Below are 19,827 nucleotides of genomic sequence, written 5' to 3' on the forward strand. Positions count from 1 at the left end.
AAGGAGTAGGTAGTCCTTTACGGAGATGTACTACATGTAAATATTATAAACCCAGGGGTAGGTGGGGCCAAAATTATTATAGTGAACATTGTCTTTATTATTTGAAAAACTTCTTTAAGTTTGTTAACAATGTATGCAAACTACATGCATATATAGAAAAAGCACAAAAGAGTGTACCAAAATTGTGAATTGCTCAACTCCAGAGTTTTACCTCTAGGACGAATCCAAATAGTCATATCTTGTTACATATATAATGTAAAATCTTTCATCAGTATAGGCACTTTTGGTATTTATAGTGTGTAGTTTTTCATCAGTATAGGCACTTTTGGGGGCGTTTAAGTTTTAATAAACATCTGTTGCTGAATATTAGAATTTATCTTAGATATTCAGAACAAAAACAGTTTTGTTCTAGATTTCATAGCCCTTGGGGCTAGTGATTGATATTTTTAGCAAACTGTTCAAGTTAATGGCAAGTCAACTGTCAGTTAACATTAACTAACATTTGTGTAACTGCATGGGTCCTTGTGAGTCGTGACCGTTGAGGCCTGTGGGCCTCTTGTTTCATAAATATAGATATAGATTCAATATTTTACCACAAAATTTGCAAAGACATAAGAAGCACATCACACAACTGATATAGGAAATCCATTTGCCTCATGGGAAAATTTATTTAAGTCATGGTGTTTCAAGGAGTTCAGTTGGACATGCAAAGATCATTTTGAGAAGAGCCATTTTGCACCTGTCCAGTTAAAGTATCAAGAAAGATGTGGAACTTTAGTAATATTAGGTATTTCTTTGTACAACCCAAAATTGTTAAACAATTCATACCATGTTGACATGATTTTGCCCCATGAACACTGTTCATGATTGATAAACATTATCATGTGCTGTGGCAGTGCACTTTTTTCATTGTGTAATACTCAAGTACCATCAAAACCCATGGACCTTTTTGTTGAGGTAAATAATTAAGGAAGTTGCCTAGTTCATTGTAGTATGAGACTATTCCCTAACTTTTAGAATATCATATGGAGATTTGATCATTGTAATCTTTGATTTCACTGTATAACTTGTTTTGACAGATCCTGAGGCATGCAGCTGCACCTTTCAAGCATTCACAGACAGTCCCAATAGCTATCAGCATTTAAAGGACTTGGGCGACTTTCTTGATCCTGACAATTATTATGGTCATGAAAAAAGTTGGAAGGGTTTTACAGAAGCTGTTTTACAGATGGAAAAATTTAGAATTCCTGCCATAGAGTATGACACATCCTAATATTTTATGCATGTACCTCCTACAAATGAAATAAGAGGGTTGTATTAGAATCACCCTGTCTGTCTGTTAATCTGTGTGATGTACTGACACAATATCTTGAATAGTTTTCATAGCCACAATTTGAGCCAATACTTTTCAATTTATAACTTTCAATTTGATTATACATGTATTAGACATTTGCAACAGTCAGCTAATCTCTGAATGTCAGTTGTCAATTACATGTGTGTTACACTTCTGTTTTTTTTTTTTTTATAAACAATGGCTAGTGCCTTTATTTGTTTACAAATATTGGTTGATCTGTTTTATTTTTTCAAGTTTATACTTTTGGATGCAGACCCTGTTGAATACCACATGGTATTCACTCGTAAGAATCTTCTGTAATTTTAACCTCTAGGTGTTGGTCTCCGGTATTTTACTTTGTTTGGAAATATTGGTTGTAAGCAAATTTCATATTTTCATAGTCCTGTGAGGATCTGGGTAAGGATAGGTCCTCAGTACCCTTTGCTTGTCATAAGAGGTGACTAAATGGGGCCCTGGTTCTTCGGATGAGACAATAAAAACTGAGGTCCCGTGTCACAGCAGGTGTAGCACGATAAAGATCCCTCCCTGCTCAACATAGACCTAGCTTTCATATTTTATACAAAGGCAGTTGATGATTAAAGAAAGATGTGGTCACAAGGTCAAAGGTCACAACAGATCTTCCATCCAAGATTGATATAAACTCCTTGGAACACAATCACTTGAAAAGTTTCCCAATATTCTACAGAAAAGTAGCTGTTTATAAAAAAAGACACCTATAGATCATGGATGTTTATCAGTATGCCTGTCTGTCTGTCTGTTTGTCAGTATGCCCGTCTGTATGGATGTTTGTCAGTACGTCTGTCTGTCTGTCTGTTTATCAGTATATCTGTCTGTCTGTCTGTTTATCAGTATGCCTGTCTGTATGGATGTTTGTCAGTACGTCTGTCTGTTTGTCTGTTTATCAGTATGCCTGTCTGTGTGGATGTTTGTCAGTATGCCTGTCTGTGTGGATGTTTGTCAGTACGTCTGTCTGTTTGTCAGTATGTCTGTCTGTCTGTTTGTCAGTATGCCTGTCTGTCTGTTTGTCAGTATGCCTGTCTGTCTGTATGTTTGTCCACCATCTCTTATCTCATGATAATCGTCATTATCATTGAGATAATGTAAGGGCTATTCCAGAAATAAATACGTGGGGGGGGGGGGGGGGGGGGGGGGGGGGGGGTCAGGAGGCACCTTTTGTATATACCAAGCACCCCAAAAAAAATAATAAAAAATTGCCCCATGACCCATCAAATTAATAAAACTCATTTTACAATGACCCATCTAATTAAAAAAAACCTAACCAGACCCAACACAAAAATATTTAAAAAAAATGAAAACAGTACAAATCTCGCGAGGTTTTCGGGACAAACATTCTAGTAGTCAATGACGCGGTAATGCCTGTGCGACATTGTATCACAGTAGTTCTGAAGAAACAATGTCACATCAACAATCAAAGGCATCTATGGCGGGAATGTTGGAAAGATTGGGAGTCCAAGCGATGCTATTATCATGAAATGGGTATGGATATGTTTTGCTACGAATCGTTCGTCTTCTAATGGAGGCCTCTATATCACCATCACACTGACTGATAAATATAACGCATCAGTACCCTCGCATAAATCAACCAAGGTTTGCCTATTTTTATTAGAAAACGGAATACCTATTGATTTCAAAATATTCCCAAGATCGATGCACTGTAAGTTGTAATAATCTACAGAGTTCGCCACCATCACGTCCCAAGGGACCCTACTAAACGCGCCTCTAATTTGAAGAGTGCCGTTATGGAAATAGAAAGTTATGCACTACAAAGAGCGACAACTCGAATAGTTCTATGTTATTTCCGATTTCGAAAGCACATTTTCATTTTTCCCTCCGACGTTTTGTAACCAACACGACAAGAGCGACAATAAAAATATTCTGAAAACTCAACACCTACGTGGCACAAAATTAAAAAACAATAGAAACTACCCACTACCCATAATAAATTTTTTTTTAACAGTCCAACCACGGACCAAATAAAATATGAAAAAATACGACCACCCACACAAAAAAAATATCGTTTGCCGCCCGACCCCCCCATTTGATCATTTCTGGAACAGCCCTAAATCATTATCTCGAACAGTTTTGTTTTTAAAAAATTCATATTTTATATAATGACCTTTAACTTTGCATTTAAGAAATAAATTTCATTTTTGAAAATACATGAGGGTATGGACTGTGATGCTTCATACTGGTATACTTCATGAAGTGTGTAAGCGCTTCATGAAAAGTATACTTAGCTAGCATGAAACATCACAGTTCATACTCTCGTGTATTTATCACAGTTCATACTCTCGTGTATTTATCACAGTTCATACTCTCGTGTATTTATCACAGTTCATACTCTTGTGTATTTATTACAGTTCATACTCTCGTGTATTTATCACAGTTCATACTCTCATGTATTTATCACAGTTCATACTCTCATGTATTTTCAAAAATAGATTTGCATTCTACTTTTATTTGTCCAAATATTCCCAGCCGTTAAAATAGATGTGCTATATTGATGAAGTAGTTTGTATTCATGCACTTTTATTTCTCTCTGAATATTCCCAGACTTTAAAAATAGATGTGCTATATTTATCAAGTAGTTTTGTATTCATGCATGCATGTCTTACTACTACAGCGCATTCATGAGAATATGTCTATCATTACAATTCATAAAGATATCAATGGAAAAAATATTGGAAATGTAAATATATATATATATATATATATATATATATATATATATATATCGGATAACTCCATTTACCTGATCAGGATATAGGGCTCACGGCGGGTGTGACCGGTCAACAGGGGATGCTTACTCCTCCTAGGCACCTGATCCCACCTGGTGTGTCCAGGGGTCCGTGTTTGCCCAACTATCTATTTTGTATTGCTTATAGGAGTTATGAGATTGATCACTGTTTGTTATCTTCACCTTGCATATATATGCTTTTTACATTTATAAATTTCATAGAATTATAGCTTTAATAGCATTTTTTCCAAAACTTTTGCAAGGCATATCTTGGACATATTATTGTTATGAAAATTAAGTTTCTTCATTGTAGGTTTAGAAGTTTGTGCATTTTAAATATATTTTGCAGTAAAAGGTGCAGCAATGGCAGTCCTTTTCAAACAGAAGTTTTGGAGAAATTGAAAGCTGAAGGGAAAAAGATTGGACATTTAGTGTTCTATTTCTCACAGAAGGAACATTTACGTCTGGATGTGTTGGACAAAATTTCTGAATTTCATCAAGGATGCAAATTCTGTGATAAGATATTTGCACAATTAAATGAAAACAGATGAATGTTACAAGCAGAAAGTTGATTCATCAGGATCATTTTTTGTGACAAGCAGAAAGTTGATGGAAGCAGGATCTGTGATATGCTACAGGGTGCAAACCAAGGTCCCATGCTGAAAAAGCCATGGAATTTTTAATCGAATCAGCTGAAACTTTCCTCAACTGATTGATAAGCAAAGATATCTGTCGCATGAACAATGATGACAAGGACAACTCACTACAGCAACAGTGAACCAGGTTGAAGAACTGATGTTGCAATCAGTCAATATCATACTTCTATGATGTAACACTGTAGTAGTTATTGAAGCAATTTAAATCATTATTGTTATTTTACATTTATTGTGCTACAGAGACGTATGATGGAGCAGGTGAATTATGCACATGATATTGTGAATTTATTGTATTATGTCATCCCTATTCATGTAAATGTAAGGAAAATCTCATTATCATGACCACTGCAATTTGTGTAAACATGGATACTAACCACCTGTTTAACTATTAATTATGCATCCTCCCTATTTAGTTAGGACCATTTACTTAAGTAATCAGCAAGCCATTTACTTAAGTAAACAGCAAGCCATTTACTTAAGTAATCAGCAAGCATCATTAAATATTTTGCAGGTATAAGACTAAAATATCAATGAATACCCTCGAATTATCTATACTTTTTCTATCACACATCTGTTGACTTCGACCTTTTGTGTTTGCATACAGAATGGAAAGCATTAATCATGGGGTTTTCTTATTTCTTGCAATGGCAAGGCAATTGGTATGCCCCCTTTCTTTATGGTAAACGTCATAGACTATAAGCCCTTTCTTTATGGTAAACATCATAGATTAGCGCCCCCCCCCCCCCCCCCCCCCATGGTAAACATCATAGACTATACCCCTCCCCATTCTTAATGGTAAACATCATAGACTATGCTCCTCCCCTTTCTTAATGGTAAACATTATAGACTATGCCATTCCCCCATCTTTATGGTAAACATAAAAGATTATGGTGAATATTAAATAAAGGTTAATTGGGGTTTAGGGCAACAGTTGATCTGTTGGCTCAGGGTGCAAACTGTTGCTTAAGGTTGAAGATGTTGTCCTGATATGGTATGGAAGACCTCATGAACTATTGCCCATGGCCACACCACCAAGGAACAACAGTACCTCTTTCCCTGAGGTATGTGTGAAAACTGGTTTATTCTCCTATTAAGTTATCTTCTTGTATCTGCAATTAAAAGAACCCCAGTGTCGTAGTTTATATTTACTAATGATAATTTATTTTGATATCATTTAAAATGTTGTTCAAAAACTTTTCAACATACATGCATACTTTATAGATACTTTAATATTTCATGGATTTTGTCACAATTAACCTTGATACATATGGCAGCTCATTCTTAGCAAAATTTTCGTGTAGTGTAATGACACAATTGAGACTATTGACCAGTCAATAGTTTAACTGTTGCATAGCAAAATATTGTCAGTTACTCTACTGAGAGACAAATGAATACTATCAGTAAGTTATTGTATGCTTCCATTATATACTAACAGGTATTTCATATTCATGTCTATACAATCCAATTGTCAAATTCATTGCCATGCATCCTATTTGAGTGGATCCTTTGTTTAGTCAAATCCCAAACTTTGATTGAGACTTAAGCCAAGACAAGTAGATTTTTTTTCTTTCAGTAAATCCACAGCAATGTTTTTGTCTGTTTTGCATCAGGACAAAATTGAGCAAAGTACCCATCATCATGGAATAAAAACAGTTGTGGAAACGAGAACAAAATATTAATTTCAATATCATAATTACCGGTATAAAATCACTTGCTCACTCCAATTTATTTCTACTAGTTTTTAAAAAAACCCAAGAAATTGCATTGGTGTGGCCTTAACAAAAACGTGATTATGATGAGTTCAATTATTTTCAACAAAACTGATGTCAAGATTGTAAATTATTACGTCACCAAGACCGGTGAAGGGCTTCAAATTTAGGCCTATGCTCGGCGCTTACGGCCATTGAGCAGTGAGGGTTCTTTAGCGTGCCACACCTACTGTGACACGGGGAATCCGTTTTTAAGATAATCTCCGAGGACCTGTGACATTCGCACCTGATGCCTAGCGTTTGACTATGGAACTGTCACTACCTCTTTTATAACGACTTAGGTCTGTCGCGGCCGGGATTCGAACTCCGGCCTTCCGCATGTAGGGCGAACGCTCTAACCTCTCGGCCACCGCGGCAGTAAAATACATAATGAATGTCAGAAAGTTTGAAGAAAAAATATTCTGGTACACCTCCTTTTTAAAAACATGTCAGCACTGACGAACATTGTGGCCTATGGGAAGTTGTATAGTAATTTAATTTAATTGAGCAAATCTAAGAGGGATGGTACTTTTACAGGTAGTGCAGTGCCATATGAGTTTTACTCTGCAACATTATGCCCCTATAATTTGAGATTCAGAGGTGTATCGTTTTTGGTCTGTCTGTTAGCCCACAAAAACTTTAACTTTGGCCATAGATTTTCAATGGATGGTGATAGGGCTTTCATAATTCGCAGGTGTATTCCTTGTTAGAAGATCTTTCCTTTCGTACCAAAATTTTTGACATCATGACCTTGACCATGGAGTTTAGCCATATGGGAGCAGCAGTGTTTCACAAACACACTTTGTTTTTGAATTTGAAAGAGGGAAGATTAGATTTAGATATGAAAGCAGAGAAAAGGAATGCATTTTTTCTTTGTGCTTTTTTTTTTTACATTATTATTTTTACATATGATATTTGTTATTTAAAAGAACCTATAAAGATTATTTAACTATGAACCAAAAATATGTTTAACATGAACTGTGATATTTCTGTTGTACATGCATTTACTTTTAAATTTAAATCTTGTACAATTTCATTTTTTAAAAATTATTCTTTGTCATGTTACAAGTACACTACTCACCATAAATAAGTATACACATAAGCTATTTACACATTTTGCCATGAAATATATTCAATATGATGAAAAAGAGCTGAAGTCACTGTGTATAACTTTCAATTTATAACAGTAAAATAATCAGTTAAGGGTACAACTTCAATATATGTGAAACAATTGATGAACATTCAATATTATCAGCATGGTCTGTTAAATTTTGATATTCATTTATTTAAGGTGAAAAATCAAAGGATCTTATAAAAGTACACATCAAATACACAATAATATATACTAGTAATTAATTTGAAATGGTTTCAAGTTTAGGTTTGCATAAAATCTCTTTATGGAGAATTCAGAAAATCAAGTATTTTAACAAAAAATAAACGTCATCTATTTATATGTAAGAGGTATGTATTTTTCATAGAAAGATCTGTAGCTATGACGTAACTCATTCAAAGGACCTTACATTGTATATGAAGATTGTATTTTTGCGTGAATTTTAATGAGAGTTAATAGATATCAATAATATTTGATATGTGTATTATCATAAATTTGGCAAGTTTAGGCAACATATTTTTTGGGAAGTGCTAGTTGTTTTGGATTGCATTATTGCCAGTATATATGACATGTAACAGAGAAAAATATTATATTTCTAACTACTAGTATGTGGTGTATGACATACAAAGTTTTTTTGGTGCATTGTTGAGATCATGAAATATATTTATGGAATGATTGAAATAGAATGTATAAAGAATATCTAACCATGAACCAAATTGTATGCAACACGATGAACTGTGATATTTCTGCCATACGTGTACTTCATTTTGAATTTAAATCTGGTTCTGGTATAATTCTCTCTCTCTCTCTATATATATATATATATATATATATATATATATATGAGTGAAAGTTCTCGTTGGGTACGTTATTTATTGTACAGCTATGTGCATATAACACAAATAGATGATGAAACAAAATTGGGTGAAAAAGTTGTTTTGATGCCATAATTGTTAATGTCCCATGCTCAAACTGATTTATGATTCTCTTTCAGACTACTAAGTAGTGTTCATGATGCATTAGATAAAATGTCTGATTTGTGACGGGTATAGATTTCTTCACAGTGCTGACAGTGAGGATGATACCGTTGAATACATTCTAAAACGTCCACTCGCCGAGACGGGGGACTGTAGAAGTAGTAGGTCACATCATAAATTCTGTATCCATAGCAACTTAGTAAAGGCAACACGCCCTCTCTAAAATGGTCCTTTGTTTTATGTCTGAAAGGAGTGATAATATGGATTATACATCGACAAATAAATTCTTGGCGGTGAAATGTGCATTATTGAGGTTCTACACTCACCTCATTTCCATGATTTTATTGTAAGACAAATTGAAAAGAGTCTGTGCTAGTCCTTGCCAATTGCGAGGATTTTTGTATTGTACATCGAGGTCCAGCAAGGTTGAAAGGTCATCTACAAATCGCACGCTGTCATCCAAGGCTCCTTCCAACATGGCAGCAAATGTTGGACAAGGGTCTGAAAGGCAGGAAAATACACGCATTTCATTCACTGAAGGATGAAATATATGTACTTTATTTTTACGAGTTTGAAAATGATTAGGATGTTCTGTATCGTTTGTTGATTTACTCACCAGAACCACTCTTCTGTAAAATTTCTAATTGAAAGAAAAAGCAGGAGAAAGAAAATGCAAGTTACTAATACGTTTAAAATTTACGTGGATGATATGGCAATCTGTATAAAAATTTGTACATGTACCTGGTAGAGCATAGTTCGACTTTTCTGGGTGACATTCTATGAAGGCGACATTTTCTCTTACGTCTTCCAAGTTTTCTAGTGAAGCTATATCTAGAGGAACAAATTTATCATTAGAAATCGCAAAGGGAGAGAGAGGAGACAGTGAGTTAAGCTCTCTCAGTACATCATTGGAAGAACAATTTATTTTGTGAAGGTCACTTGATTTTGTAGCCCAATTCGGTAGATCACTAGAGGAGTTGGACTGCTGGAAAAGTACAGTATAAGAGGGTCGTGTCTCTGAAGCACGATTCGTTTCAGTTGAACTTTCTTTTTCAACTTCAGTGTCACTATTACTTGTAGAAGATTCGGTCACTGCTACCATGTTTATCAGGCAATTCTGACCCTCCACGTCATCGTTATTGTCCCCATCAGCGGAAACTCTATCCAATAAAGTATGCGCATTGTCAGTCAGTGGGAAGTTGCGTGATGGTTTTTGACGAATTTTGTTGCACCTATACGTAAGAAGTGCCCAAAGGAATAGAATCAGTACAATGACGCCGACTGCCGAGATAATGATCGGAAATTTTAGCGACGTTTCCAAGTGTTCAACTGATGGACCTAAAACAAAACACAAAAATAATTCCGAAAGTTTAGTATATTGTAATACCACTTAATAGCAGCAAAACAAACACGAATGATTTAGAAGTCAGCAACGTTATTCATAGTTAATGTGTTCAATTTTTGTTAGCAATAGGTAATAGTTTAGTCAAACAGACGCATATCATAGTTTCTATGATATACATGTAGTTCGCAAACAGGAAAAAAAAACACCTCATTGTTTGCGATGTTGAACTATGATTAAACCGTAAGGAATTTTTGAAACTAATTATAAACAGTTTTACAGTTTACATCTGATAAGCAACGGTTACATACGTAGTTTCCCTCATCAATTGATCAAATTCACTCAATCTGATAATAATAATAATAAAAAAAATTGACAGTTGATCGTACTTTCTGTGGAGCAAATAGCTGATGACAAAGTGTAGTCCCAGTCCAGTTTCTCAGTGCATATGACTTTGATATTATTGTTTCTCGATGGTTGATTTAAACATCGTAGACGACAACGTTCATACACGGGGACTGAGAAAGGGGAAACGCCGTCTGGACACACCCATTCACCACCACTCACGTTTGGCAACGAACCACAGCCTATCAACCAACAACAAAAGACATAGAATTGTGAGGGTTCGCAGATTTCATTGCATTTATTAGATGTTGCATTTCTTGGAGAATTGACCTATACGGGACAGCTACTAAATAGTTTGAGAATCAGCAATTAAATCAAAGTTTTTTTGCTTGGACTAGAATGACGTTCTGTCATTGGATAAAACGCGTTACGTGATTGCCGTCTTAAACAATTAAAGACGATGGAGTAGAAAATTAATTTTCCTTACGACTAAAATCGTAATGTCGTTTTTCATTGGTTTAATTGTACCACGTGACTGACGTCTATATGACTATGTGTGCAGGTAACAGTCGGCAATATGGCGGAATTATAACAAAATCTAAAGAAACAGAAGCCGTGTTTTTATTGTTTCTCATTTAAATCATACTGATCCCTGTCGAGGGTCTCGTCAACTAACGGAAAGATAAGTTTCAAATTAGAGTAGCGGCCCTTTGTGTTACATCAGATTTGTTGTGTCTGCTTCAAACACATCTGAGGAGGAAAGCTGAAATAGCAATAAAACATTCAAAGCAAACAAAGATGCCGCGAAGTTTTTAAGATTACTTGACGATAAAAGGCGAGAGTGCAAATATTGAACGAAATGTTGGGATAATGAGACTTTTATGAACACGGCTGTACATAACGTAGAGACATGGGACGCATTGCAAATGAATTCGCTGGAGACGATATTATCCATGGTATATACAGATAAAATCATCTATGGAGCGCAAAATTAGCATAAACTAGATCTATAATAATTTAAGATATCATCAATTCAATTATTGTGCGCAATAATTGAATTAATGCGAGCATTAATTTAATTGATGAGAACAATAATTCATTTGATGCACGCTTTGATTCAGTTGATGCGCGCATCAATTCAATTATTGCTCTCATCAATTCAATTGAAGAGCGCATCAATGTAGTGAAATTATTGCATTTGGGGCTCGGTAGAAATAATTTGAAGATCTTTTCAAATATATTTACAACACTTGAGTAATAATAAGGAATTAAAGCCCACGTCCATTCTTTGAAAGAGAGCAACAAAGAGATCATTAATTCAATTGTGGATATGTTCAATCGAAGATATCTCTAATATCAGATAGTTGCTCTCTCTAAAAAAAATTATTGCGCGCATCAGTTAAATTGATAATATAATTAATTCAGCTGAAGAGAGCAATAATTCAGTTATTACACGTATCAATTGAATTAATGCGCGCTACAATTCAGTTGAAACGAGCAATAATTCAATTATTGTGCGCCTTCATTGAATTGATACGTGCATTGAATTATTGCTCTCTTCAATTGATTTGTAGCGCGCATTAATTCAATTGTTCATATCATCAATTAAGAGAGCGACAATTGGATTATAGCGCTATCAACAATTCAATTAATACGCGCAATAATTCAGAATTGAAGATTTCATTAATTATTTGAAGAGACCTTTAATTTTATTATATATTTGCATGTAAAACCTTAGTCCCTATTATGGCCCCAACCTACCCCTGGAGGCCATGATTTTTGCAAACTTGAATCTACACAATGTCAGAAAGCTTTCATGTAAATGTCAACTTCTTTGTCCCAATGGTTCTTGAGAAGAAGTTTTTAAAGATTTTCCCTGTATTTGTGTGTAAAACTTTGATCCCCCCTTGTGGCCCCACCCTACCCCCGGGGGGCATGATTTGATCAAACTTGAATCTACACTATGTCAGAAAGCTTTCATGTAAATATCAACTTTTCTGGCTCAGTGGTTCTTGAGAAGATTTTTAAAGATTTTCCCTAGATATTTGTATGTAAAACTTTGATCCCCCTGTGGCCCCATCCTATCCCCGGGGGCCATGATTTGAACAAACTTGAATCTACACTATGTCAGAAAGCTTTCATGTAAATATAAGCTTTTCTGGCTCAGTGGTTCTTGAGAAGATTTTTTAAAGATTTTCCCTATATATTTGTATGCAAAACTTTGATCCCGTATTGTGGCCCCATCCTACCCCCGGGGGCCATGCTTTGAACAAACTTGAATCTGCACTATGTTAGGAAGCTTTCATGTAAATATCAGCTTTTCTGGCTCAGTGGTTCTTGAGAAGAATATTTTTAAAGATATTTCCTATATATTTGTATGTAAAACTTTGATCTCCTATTGTGGCCCCATCCAACCCCCGGGGGCATGATTTCAACAAACTTGAATTTGCACTATGTCAGGAAGCTTTCATGTAAATCTCAGCTTTTCTGGCTCAGTGGTTCTTGAGAAGATTTTTAAATGACCCCACCCTATTTTTGCATTTTTGTGATTATCTCCCCTTTGAAAGGGACATGGCCCTCCATTTGAACAAACTTGAAAGCCCTTCACCCAAGGATACTTTTGGCCAAGGTTGGTTGAAATTGGCCCAGTGGTTCTGGAGAAGAAGTCGAAAATGTAAAAAGTTTACAGACGACAGACAATAGGCGATCAGAATAGCTCACTTGAGCTTTCAGCTCAGGTGAGCTAAAAACCTCATTGTTTGCGATGTTGAACTATAATTCAACCGTACGGAATTTTTGAAACTAATTATAAACAGTTTTACAGTTTACATTTGATAAGCAACGGTTACATACGTAGTTTCCCTCATCAATTGATCAAATTCACTCATTCTGATAATAATAAAAAAAAATTGACAGTTGTTCGTACTTTCTGTGGAGCAAATAGCTGATGACAAAGTGTAGTCCCAGTCCAGTTTCTCAGTGCATCTGACTTTGATATTATTGTTTCTCGATGGTTGATTCAAACATCGTAGACGACAACGTTCATACACGGGGACTGAGAAAGGGGAAACGCCGTCTGGACACACCCATTCACCACCACTCACGTTTGGCAATGAACCACAGCCTATCAACCAACAACAAAAGACATAGAATTGTGAGGGTTCGCAGATTTCATTGCATTTATTAGATGTTGCATTTCTTAGAGAATTGACCTATACGGGACAGCTACTAAATAGTTTGAGAATCAGCAATTAAATCAAAGTTTTTTTGCTTGGACTAGAATGACGTTCTGTCATTGGATAAAACGCGTCACATGATTGCCGTCTTAAACATTTAAAGACGATGGAGTAGAAAATTTATTTTCCTTACGACTAAAGTCATAATGTCGTTTTTCATTGGTTTAATTGTACCACGTGATTACCGTCTATATCACTATGTCTGTAGGTAACAATCGGCAATATGGCGGAGTTATAACAAAATCTAAAGAAACAGAAGCCGTGTTTTTATTGTTTCTCATTTAAATCATACTGATCCCTGTCGAGGGTCTCGTCAACTAACGGAAAGATAAGTTTCAAATTAGAGTAGCGGCCCTTTGTGTTACATCAGATTTGTTTGTGTCTGCTTCAAACACATCTGAGGAGGAAAGCTGAAATAGCAATAAAACATTCAAAGCAAACAAAAGATGCCGCGAAGACTTTTAAGATTACTTGACGATAAAAGGCGAGAGTGCAAATATTGAACGAAATGTTGGGATAATGAGACTTTTATGAACACGGCTGTACATAATGTAGAGACATGGGACGCATTGCAAATGAATTCGCTGGAGACAATATTATCCATGGTATATACAGATAAAATCATCTGTGGAGCGCAAAATTAGCATAAACTAGATCTATAATAATTAAGATATCATCAATTCAATTATTGCGCGCAATAATTGAATTAATGCGAGCATTAATTTAATTGATGAGAGCAATAATTCATTTGATGTGCGCATTGATTCAGTTGATGCGCGCATCAATTCAATTATTGCTCTCATCAATTCAATTGAAGAGCGCATCAATGTAGTGAAATTATTGCATTTGGGGCTCGGTAGAAATAATTTGAGGATCTCTTCAAATATATTTACAACACTTGAATAATAATAAGGAATTAAAGCCCACATCCATTCTTTGAAAGAGATCAACAATTCAATTAAAGAGATCATTAATTCAATTGTGGATATGTTCAATCGAAGATATCTCTAATATCAGATAGTTGCTCTCTCTAAAAGAATTATTGCGCGCATCAGTTGAATTGATAATATAATTAATTCAATTGAAGAGAGCAATAATCCAGTTATTACGCGTATTAATTGAATTAATGCGCGCTACAATTCAGTTGAAACGAGCAATAATTCAATTATTGTGCGCCTTCATTGAATTGATGCGTGCATTGAATTATTGCTCCCTTCAATTGATTTGTAGCGCGCATTAATTCAATTGTTCATATCATCAATTAATTTGAAGAGAGCGACAATTGGATTATAGCGCTATCAACAATTTGATTCATGCGCGCAATAATTCAGAATTGAAGATTTCATTAATTATTTGAAGAGACCTTTAATTCAATTGTTGCGCAAATTAATTGAATTGATGATATCTTCAAATAATTAAAGATATCTTTAATTATTTGAGTTTATATCCATAATCATATCCTTTCAATTGAAAATTTGATATCGTTAAATATTATTCGTTTACTGACAGTAATTATACATCCGCACATGTTTCAAGGCTGTTCATTCTTTGTATATCGGACACTGACTTGCACCTTGCCATTGTTACCACTGAAATACCGAAATTTCAGTGTTTAGAACTGTTTGTAGATACAAATACTGGAGCGAGTTTATCATTATTATTTTGGTTTACACTAAACAAAAGTAATGTTGAATTCAATACTGTACTGTTGATATACATGTATTGTTAACAATCAAATACTCGTTATTACATTCAATGTCTTGATAATCAGTTCTTGTGCTCTAGTTGACTTCTTTTCATCATATAATGGTCTTCAAGAAAATAAATCGCTTATTAGGTTTCTACGGATATATTTTAGGTTTGCCTCGTCGTCTATGAGATTGATCGATCGACATATATCCGTAGACAGTCAGTTACAAAACTACTGAGTAATCTTTCCGGGTTGTTAAACTCCACAGAAGGCGAGGTGAAGCAACCGGACATTAATGACGAAGGGCTGCAAAATGCTCGACGCTTACGGCCTTTGAGCAGGGAGGGATCTTTATCGTGCCACACCGGGAACATCGGTTTTTGCGGTGTCATCTGAAGGACTGCCCCATTTAGTCGCCTCTTACGACAAGCAAAGGGGTACTGAGGATCTATTCTAACCTGGATCCCCACGGGACTGGCATCTATATTGAATGTAAAAAGAATCAGAACAACCAGAGACGACCCCCCCCCCTTTTATATGACCTCTCATTTCATTAGAACATTTTGCCTACACGCCTAGTTGTCTTTTTTAAAATTACATTCCAACCAATTATTGAACAATTATCTTCGAAACTTTGATCATATGCCAGTAGTAATGAACCCAATTGGATGAAAACTTCAAGGAATTCTAGGCATTTTTACGCAATCCCCGATAAAAACAAAATCAATACTACAGGCGCTTGGGGCATGGGTCATTATCATTCCCCCCCCCCCCCCCCACACACACACACACAAACACCTTATCACCTTCATTTTATGATCTGGGATAGCTGCAGAACTGTAGCTGTCTGAAAAAATATTTTGACATAACTTATGTCAACATATTTTGTCAGAGAGCTACAGTTCTGCAGCTAGATCTGGGATAGACTTAATTTTTTTCCCTTTATGTTTTGTGAACGTGATGTTTATTAATACGTGATAGAGACGAAAAATTAGTTATGGATGAGCTGTAATGAATATTTACAAAACGTAAGTAGAAATAAAATAAGTCTATCCCAGATCAGAAAAGTAAGGTGATATGGTGTGTATGTGGAGATGGGGAGTGTGGTGGAATGATCACGATGCACGCCCTTAGTGCCTGTGAACAATAAAACTAACAAATCAACACATATGCAAACCGAACAAATTATACAATTAGTATTTCCATAACAAATTGCATGCCCTGTGATAACTTGTAAGACTACCTGGTGGACTTCCGACTGGTGGTAAGAAGTAAGGATAAATTTTGGACTTGTTCTCACGATCTGTCAATATGTCTTTGTTTCGTAAGAAACACTGCTCAGAGAAAGGTGTTGTATGAAATAAGCTTGCATTCCCATAGTGACACAGGTAGTTGTTTCCAGGTAATTCGGAAGTGGTATTTCCGTAACTGGAAAGGAAATTATCTCTAAAAATAACATGGAAATTCAGTAGAGTCACTAAGAGCTGAGAGGCTTACGAATGTGACATTTGCACCAGGAAGCCAAATAACCACAAATCCTGGAAAAACTATAGAAGATGTGAAACAGCCTCTGGTGAGTAAGAGGATACAATACTTACTAACGCCCGCTCTCACCACTCTTTCTGTCTACATACGATTCCGACGAAGGAAGTTTTTCCTAAAAAGAAAGGAAGGAAATTAAAATCAGACATGAATAGTAGATGGGGGGGGGGGGGGGGGGTGCAGGTTCGTGAGAATGGATTGGTAAACGATTTCATGATTCGTGGGAATGGATTGGAAATCTGTGATAACGATTTGTTAAATTGTGGGGACGATTTGGAAATCCGTGAGAACGGATTGGTAATCTATGGGAACAGATTATGTAAATCAAGATTTCGAATTACTTTTAGATTTTTCCAAGACTACGGACATGTCCCCTCAAGTCTTTCGTCTTTCGTACTTGAACTCTATTGATGTATCAAATTTTCAACAAAGCTTCGCATGATATAATATATAGTATACATGCATTAAATTATAAATTCAATTGATCTAACCGTCTAAAGAGATTCATCGTTTAAGGACCATCAATACTCTGCTCACTAAAGTAAAAGTTCTATATTGTGATAGGGATTTTCTACAGACACACAGTACATATACCACGAGGAGAGGCTCCACCTTGCTTGCCGTGGAATGGATCTGGACCTTTTCCTTATACCGGGTATTCTGCTATGAGAAAAGAATATCATCCCTCCCCACTTTCTCTTAGTGGAACTGATTAATTGCTACTAATTTAGATACCGGGTATTTCATAACAAGTTCAGAGTTCCTTACATTACCTTCATAGGGTCGTGACCATTGTTTCTACCATTACAATTATAAGGGACATCGCCATTGTTCTTACATTACCTCCACGAGGGACGTCGCCATTAATTGTTCTTAAATTACCTCCACGGGGGACGTCGCCATTAATTGTTCTTACATTACCTCCATTAGGACATCGCCATTGTTCTTACATTACTACGGGGGACATCGCCATTGTTCTTTCATTACTACGGGGGACGTCACCATTGTTCTTACATTAGTACGGGGGACGTCACCATTGTTCTTACATTACTACGGGGGGGGGGGGGGGGGGGGGGACGTCGACATTGTTCTTACATTACTACGGGGGACGTCGCCATTGTCCTTACATTACTACGGGGGACGTCGCCATTGTTCTTACCATTACCTTCACAGGGGACGTCGCCATTAATTGTTCTTAACACTACCTCCATTGGGACGTCGCCATTGTTCTTACCATTAAACCGTTCCGCGTTTTAGCAGCACCCTTAATTTGATTTAAACATATCTTATTGAGAAACTCAACAGGATTCGGCAACAGGCATAGCCTATGTAGGCCCTCTCCCTAGCAACACCCTTCTTACATTACCTTCACGGGGGTTGAGGCCTATGTTCTTACCATTCCTCGCACTGCAAATATTAGAAGAAGAATCTCCAGACACTGCATGTTATTGTGTTGAATTCATTGTTTGTCCTCTGCGGAAAAAACACATACATGAGATTACAACACAATTTATAGATTCCACTCTCCGACGAGATCTATAAATAATTCTTGCTACAAGCCTTCATCCGGAGCGTAGTGTGTTTGTTCTGTACATATATTTGCAAAACCAGAAAGATTGTGGTATCCATGAATATGTACTCTGTTGCGTACTTATAGTGATTACGTCATTGTCCAAAGCTGTCGTGGTAAAATACAAATTAACGTTTACATAAATGCACTCCATGACTGTTATATACATGTACACATTTCATGTCCTCAGTTAGACGAGGAAACAACCCATGTCAGTATCACGTGGAAAACTTCCTGACAAAATAGCCTACGTTTATCGGACTTATATAAGGAATTAAAACAGAAGAATGGGTCGACATACCATGCTGAAATCTACGGAACGCCACAACTGCCTTATGTGGATAATATTCATCTTATGATGATACTTCATCATTACATGAAGTATATAATGATGAAGTATCATCATGCGATGTTAAAGTATCATCATGCGATATTAAAGTATCATCATGTGATGTTAAAGTATCATCATGTGATGTTAAAGTATCATCATGCGATGTTAAAGTATCATCATGTGATGTTAAAGTATCATCATGCGATGTTAAAGTATCATCATGTGATGTTAAAAAGTATCATCATGTGATGTTAACGTATCATCATGTGATGTTAAAGTATCGTCATGTGATGTTAAAGTATCATCATGTGATGTTAAAAAGTATCATCATGTGATGTTAAAGTATCATCATGTGATGTTAAAGTATCGTCATGTGATGTTAAAGTATCATCATGTGATGTTAAAAAGTATCATCATGTGATGTTAAAGTATCATCATGTGATGTTAAAGTATCGTCATGTGATGTTAAAGTATCGTCATGTAATGTAAAGTATCAGCATGAAATGTTAAAAGTATCGTCATGTGATGTTAAAGTATCGTCATGTGATGTTAGAGTATCGTCATGTAATGTAAAGTATCATCATGCGATGTTAAAGTATCAGCATGAAATGTTAAAGTATCGTCATGTGATGTTAAAGTATCGCCATGTAATGTAAAGTATCAGCATGAAATGTTAAAGTATCTTCATGTGATGTTAAAGTATCGTCATGTAATGTAAAGTATCAGCATGAAATGTTAAAGTATCATCATGTAATGTTAAATTATCATCATGTAATGTAAAGTATCAGCATGAAATGTTAAAGTATCATCATGTAATGTTAAATTATCATCATGTAATGTAAAGTATCAGCATGAAATGTTAAAGTATCATCATGTAATGTTAAATTATCATCATGTAATGTAAAGTATCAGCATGAAATGTTAAAGTATCATCATGTAATGTTAAATTATCATCATGTAATGTGTGAAATGTTAAAGTATCGTCATGTAATGTTAAAGTATCATCATGTGATGTAAAAAAAAAAATAAAAAAAAAAATATATATATAACTTTAATTCTAGTTACCAATTTATAATGGAATAGAATACAATGTTCTGTTTTATTCGGATTTTTACTCAAATAGGTAAGTGTTATAATCGAACTTTTGACCGACTCGCGACATTTCTG

The 19,827-nt window shown here is 35.6% G+C and overlaps 2 protein-coding genes across 6 annotated transcripts in view; one reads left to right on the forward strand and one right to left on the reverse strand.

Annotated features, from left to right (window-relative positions):
• Window positions 1-8,547, forward strand: part of LOC125680345 (uncharacterized) — a 52,170-nt gene extending 43,623 nt beyond the window's left edge. For all 5 annotated transcript variants that reach the window (XM_048919836.2, XM_048919835.2, XM_048919839.2 and 2 more), the window contains 2 exons: window positions 1,080-1,257; window positions 4,462-8,547. In XM_048919836.2, the coding sequence (XP_048775793.2) occupies window positions 1,080-1,257; window positions 4,462-4,663 (380 nt within the window). In that variant the 3' untranslated portion in view covers window positions 4,664-8,547. The remainder of the gene's footprint in view (window positions 1-1,079; window positions 1,258-4,461) is intronic.
• Window positions 7,674-18,568, reverse strand: LOC125680350 (uncharacterized). The gene is made up of 9 exons (XM_048919846.2): window positions 18,156-18,568; window positions 16,816-16,874; window positions 16,461-16,645; window positions 13,218-13,415; window positions 10,336-10,533; window positions 9,346-9,942; window positions 9,221-9,244; window positions 8,931-9,105; window positions 7,674-8,847 (listed from the first exon to the last, which is right to left on the reverse strand). Exons 1-9 carry the CDS (start codon window positions 18,201-18,203, stop codon window positions 8,637-8,639), a joined length of 1,695 nt encoding a protein of 564 aa, XP_048775803.1. The 5' UTR covers window positions 18,204-18,568; the 3' UTR covers window positions 7,674-8,636.
• Between the last annotated feature and the right edge of the window lie 1,259 nt (window positions 18,569-19,827).

Source organism: Ostrea edulis, chromosome 2 (genome assembly GCF_947568905.1).
Source record: "Ostrea edulis chromosome 2, xbOstEdul1.1, whole genome shotgun sequence".
Taxonomy (NCBI): Eukaryota; Metazoa; Mollusca; class Bivalvia; order Ostreida; family Ostreidae; genus Ostrea; species Ostrea edulis.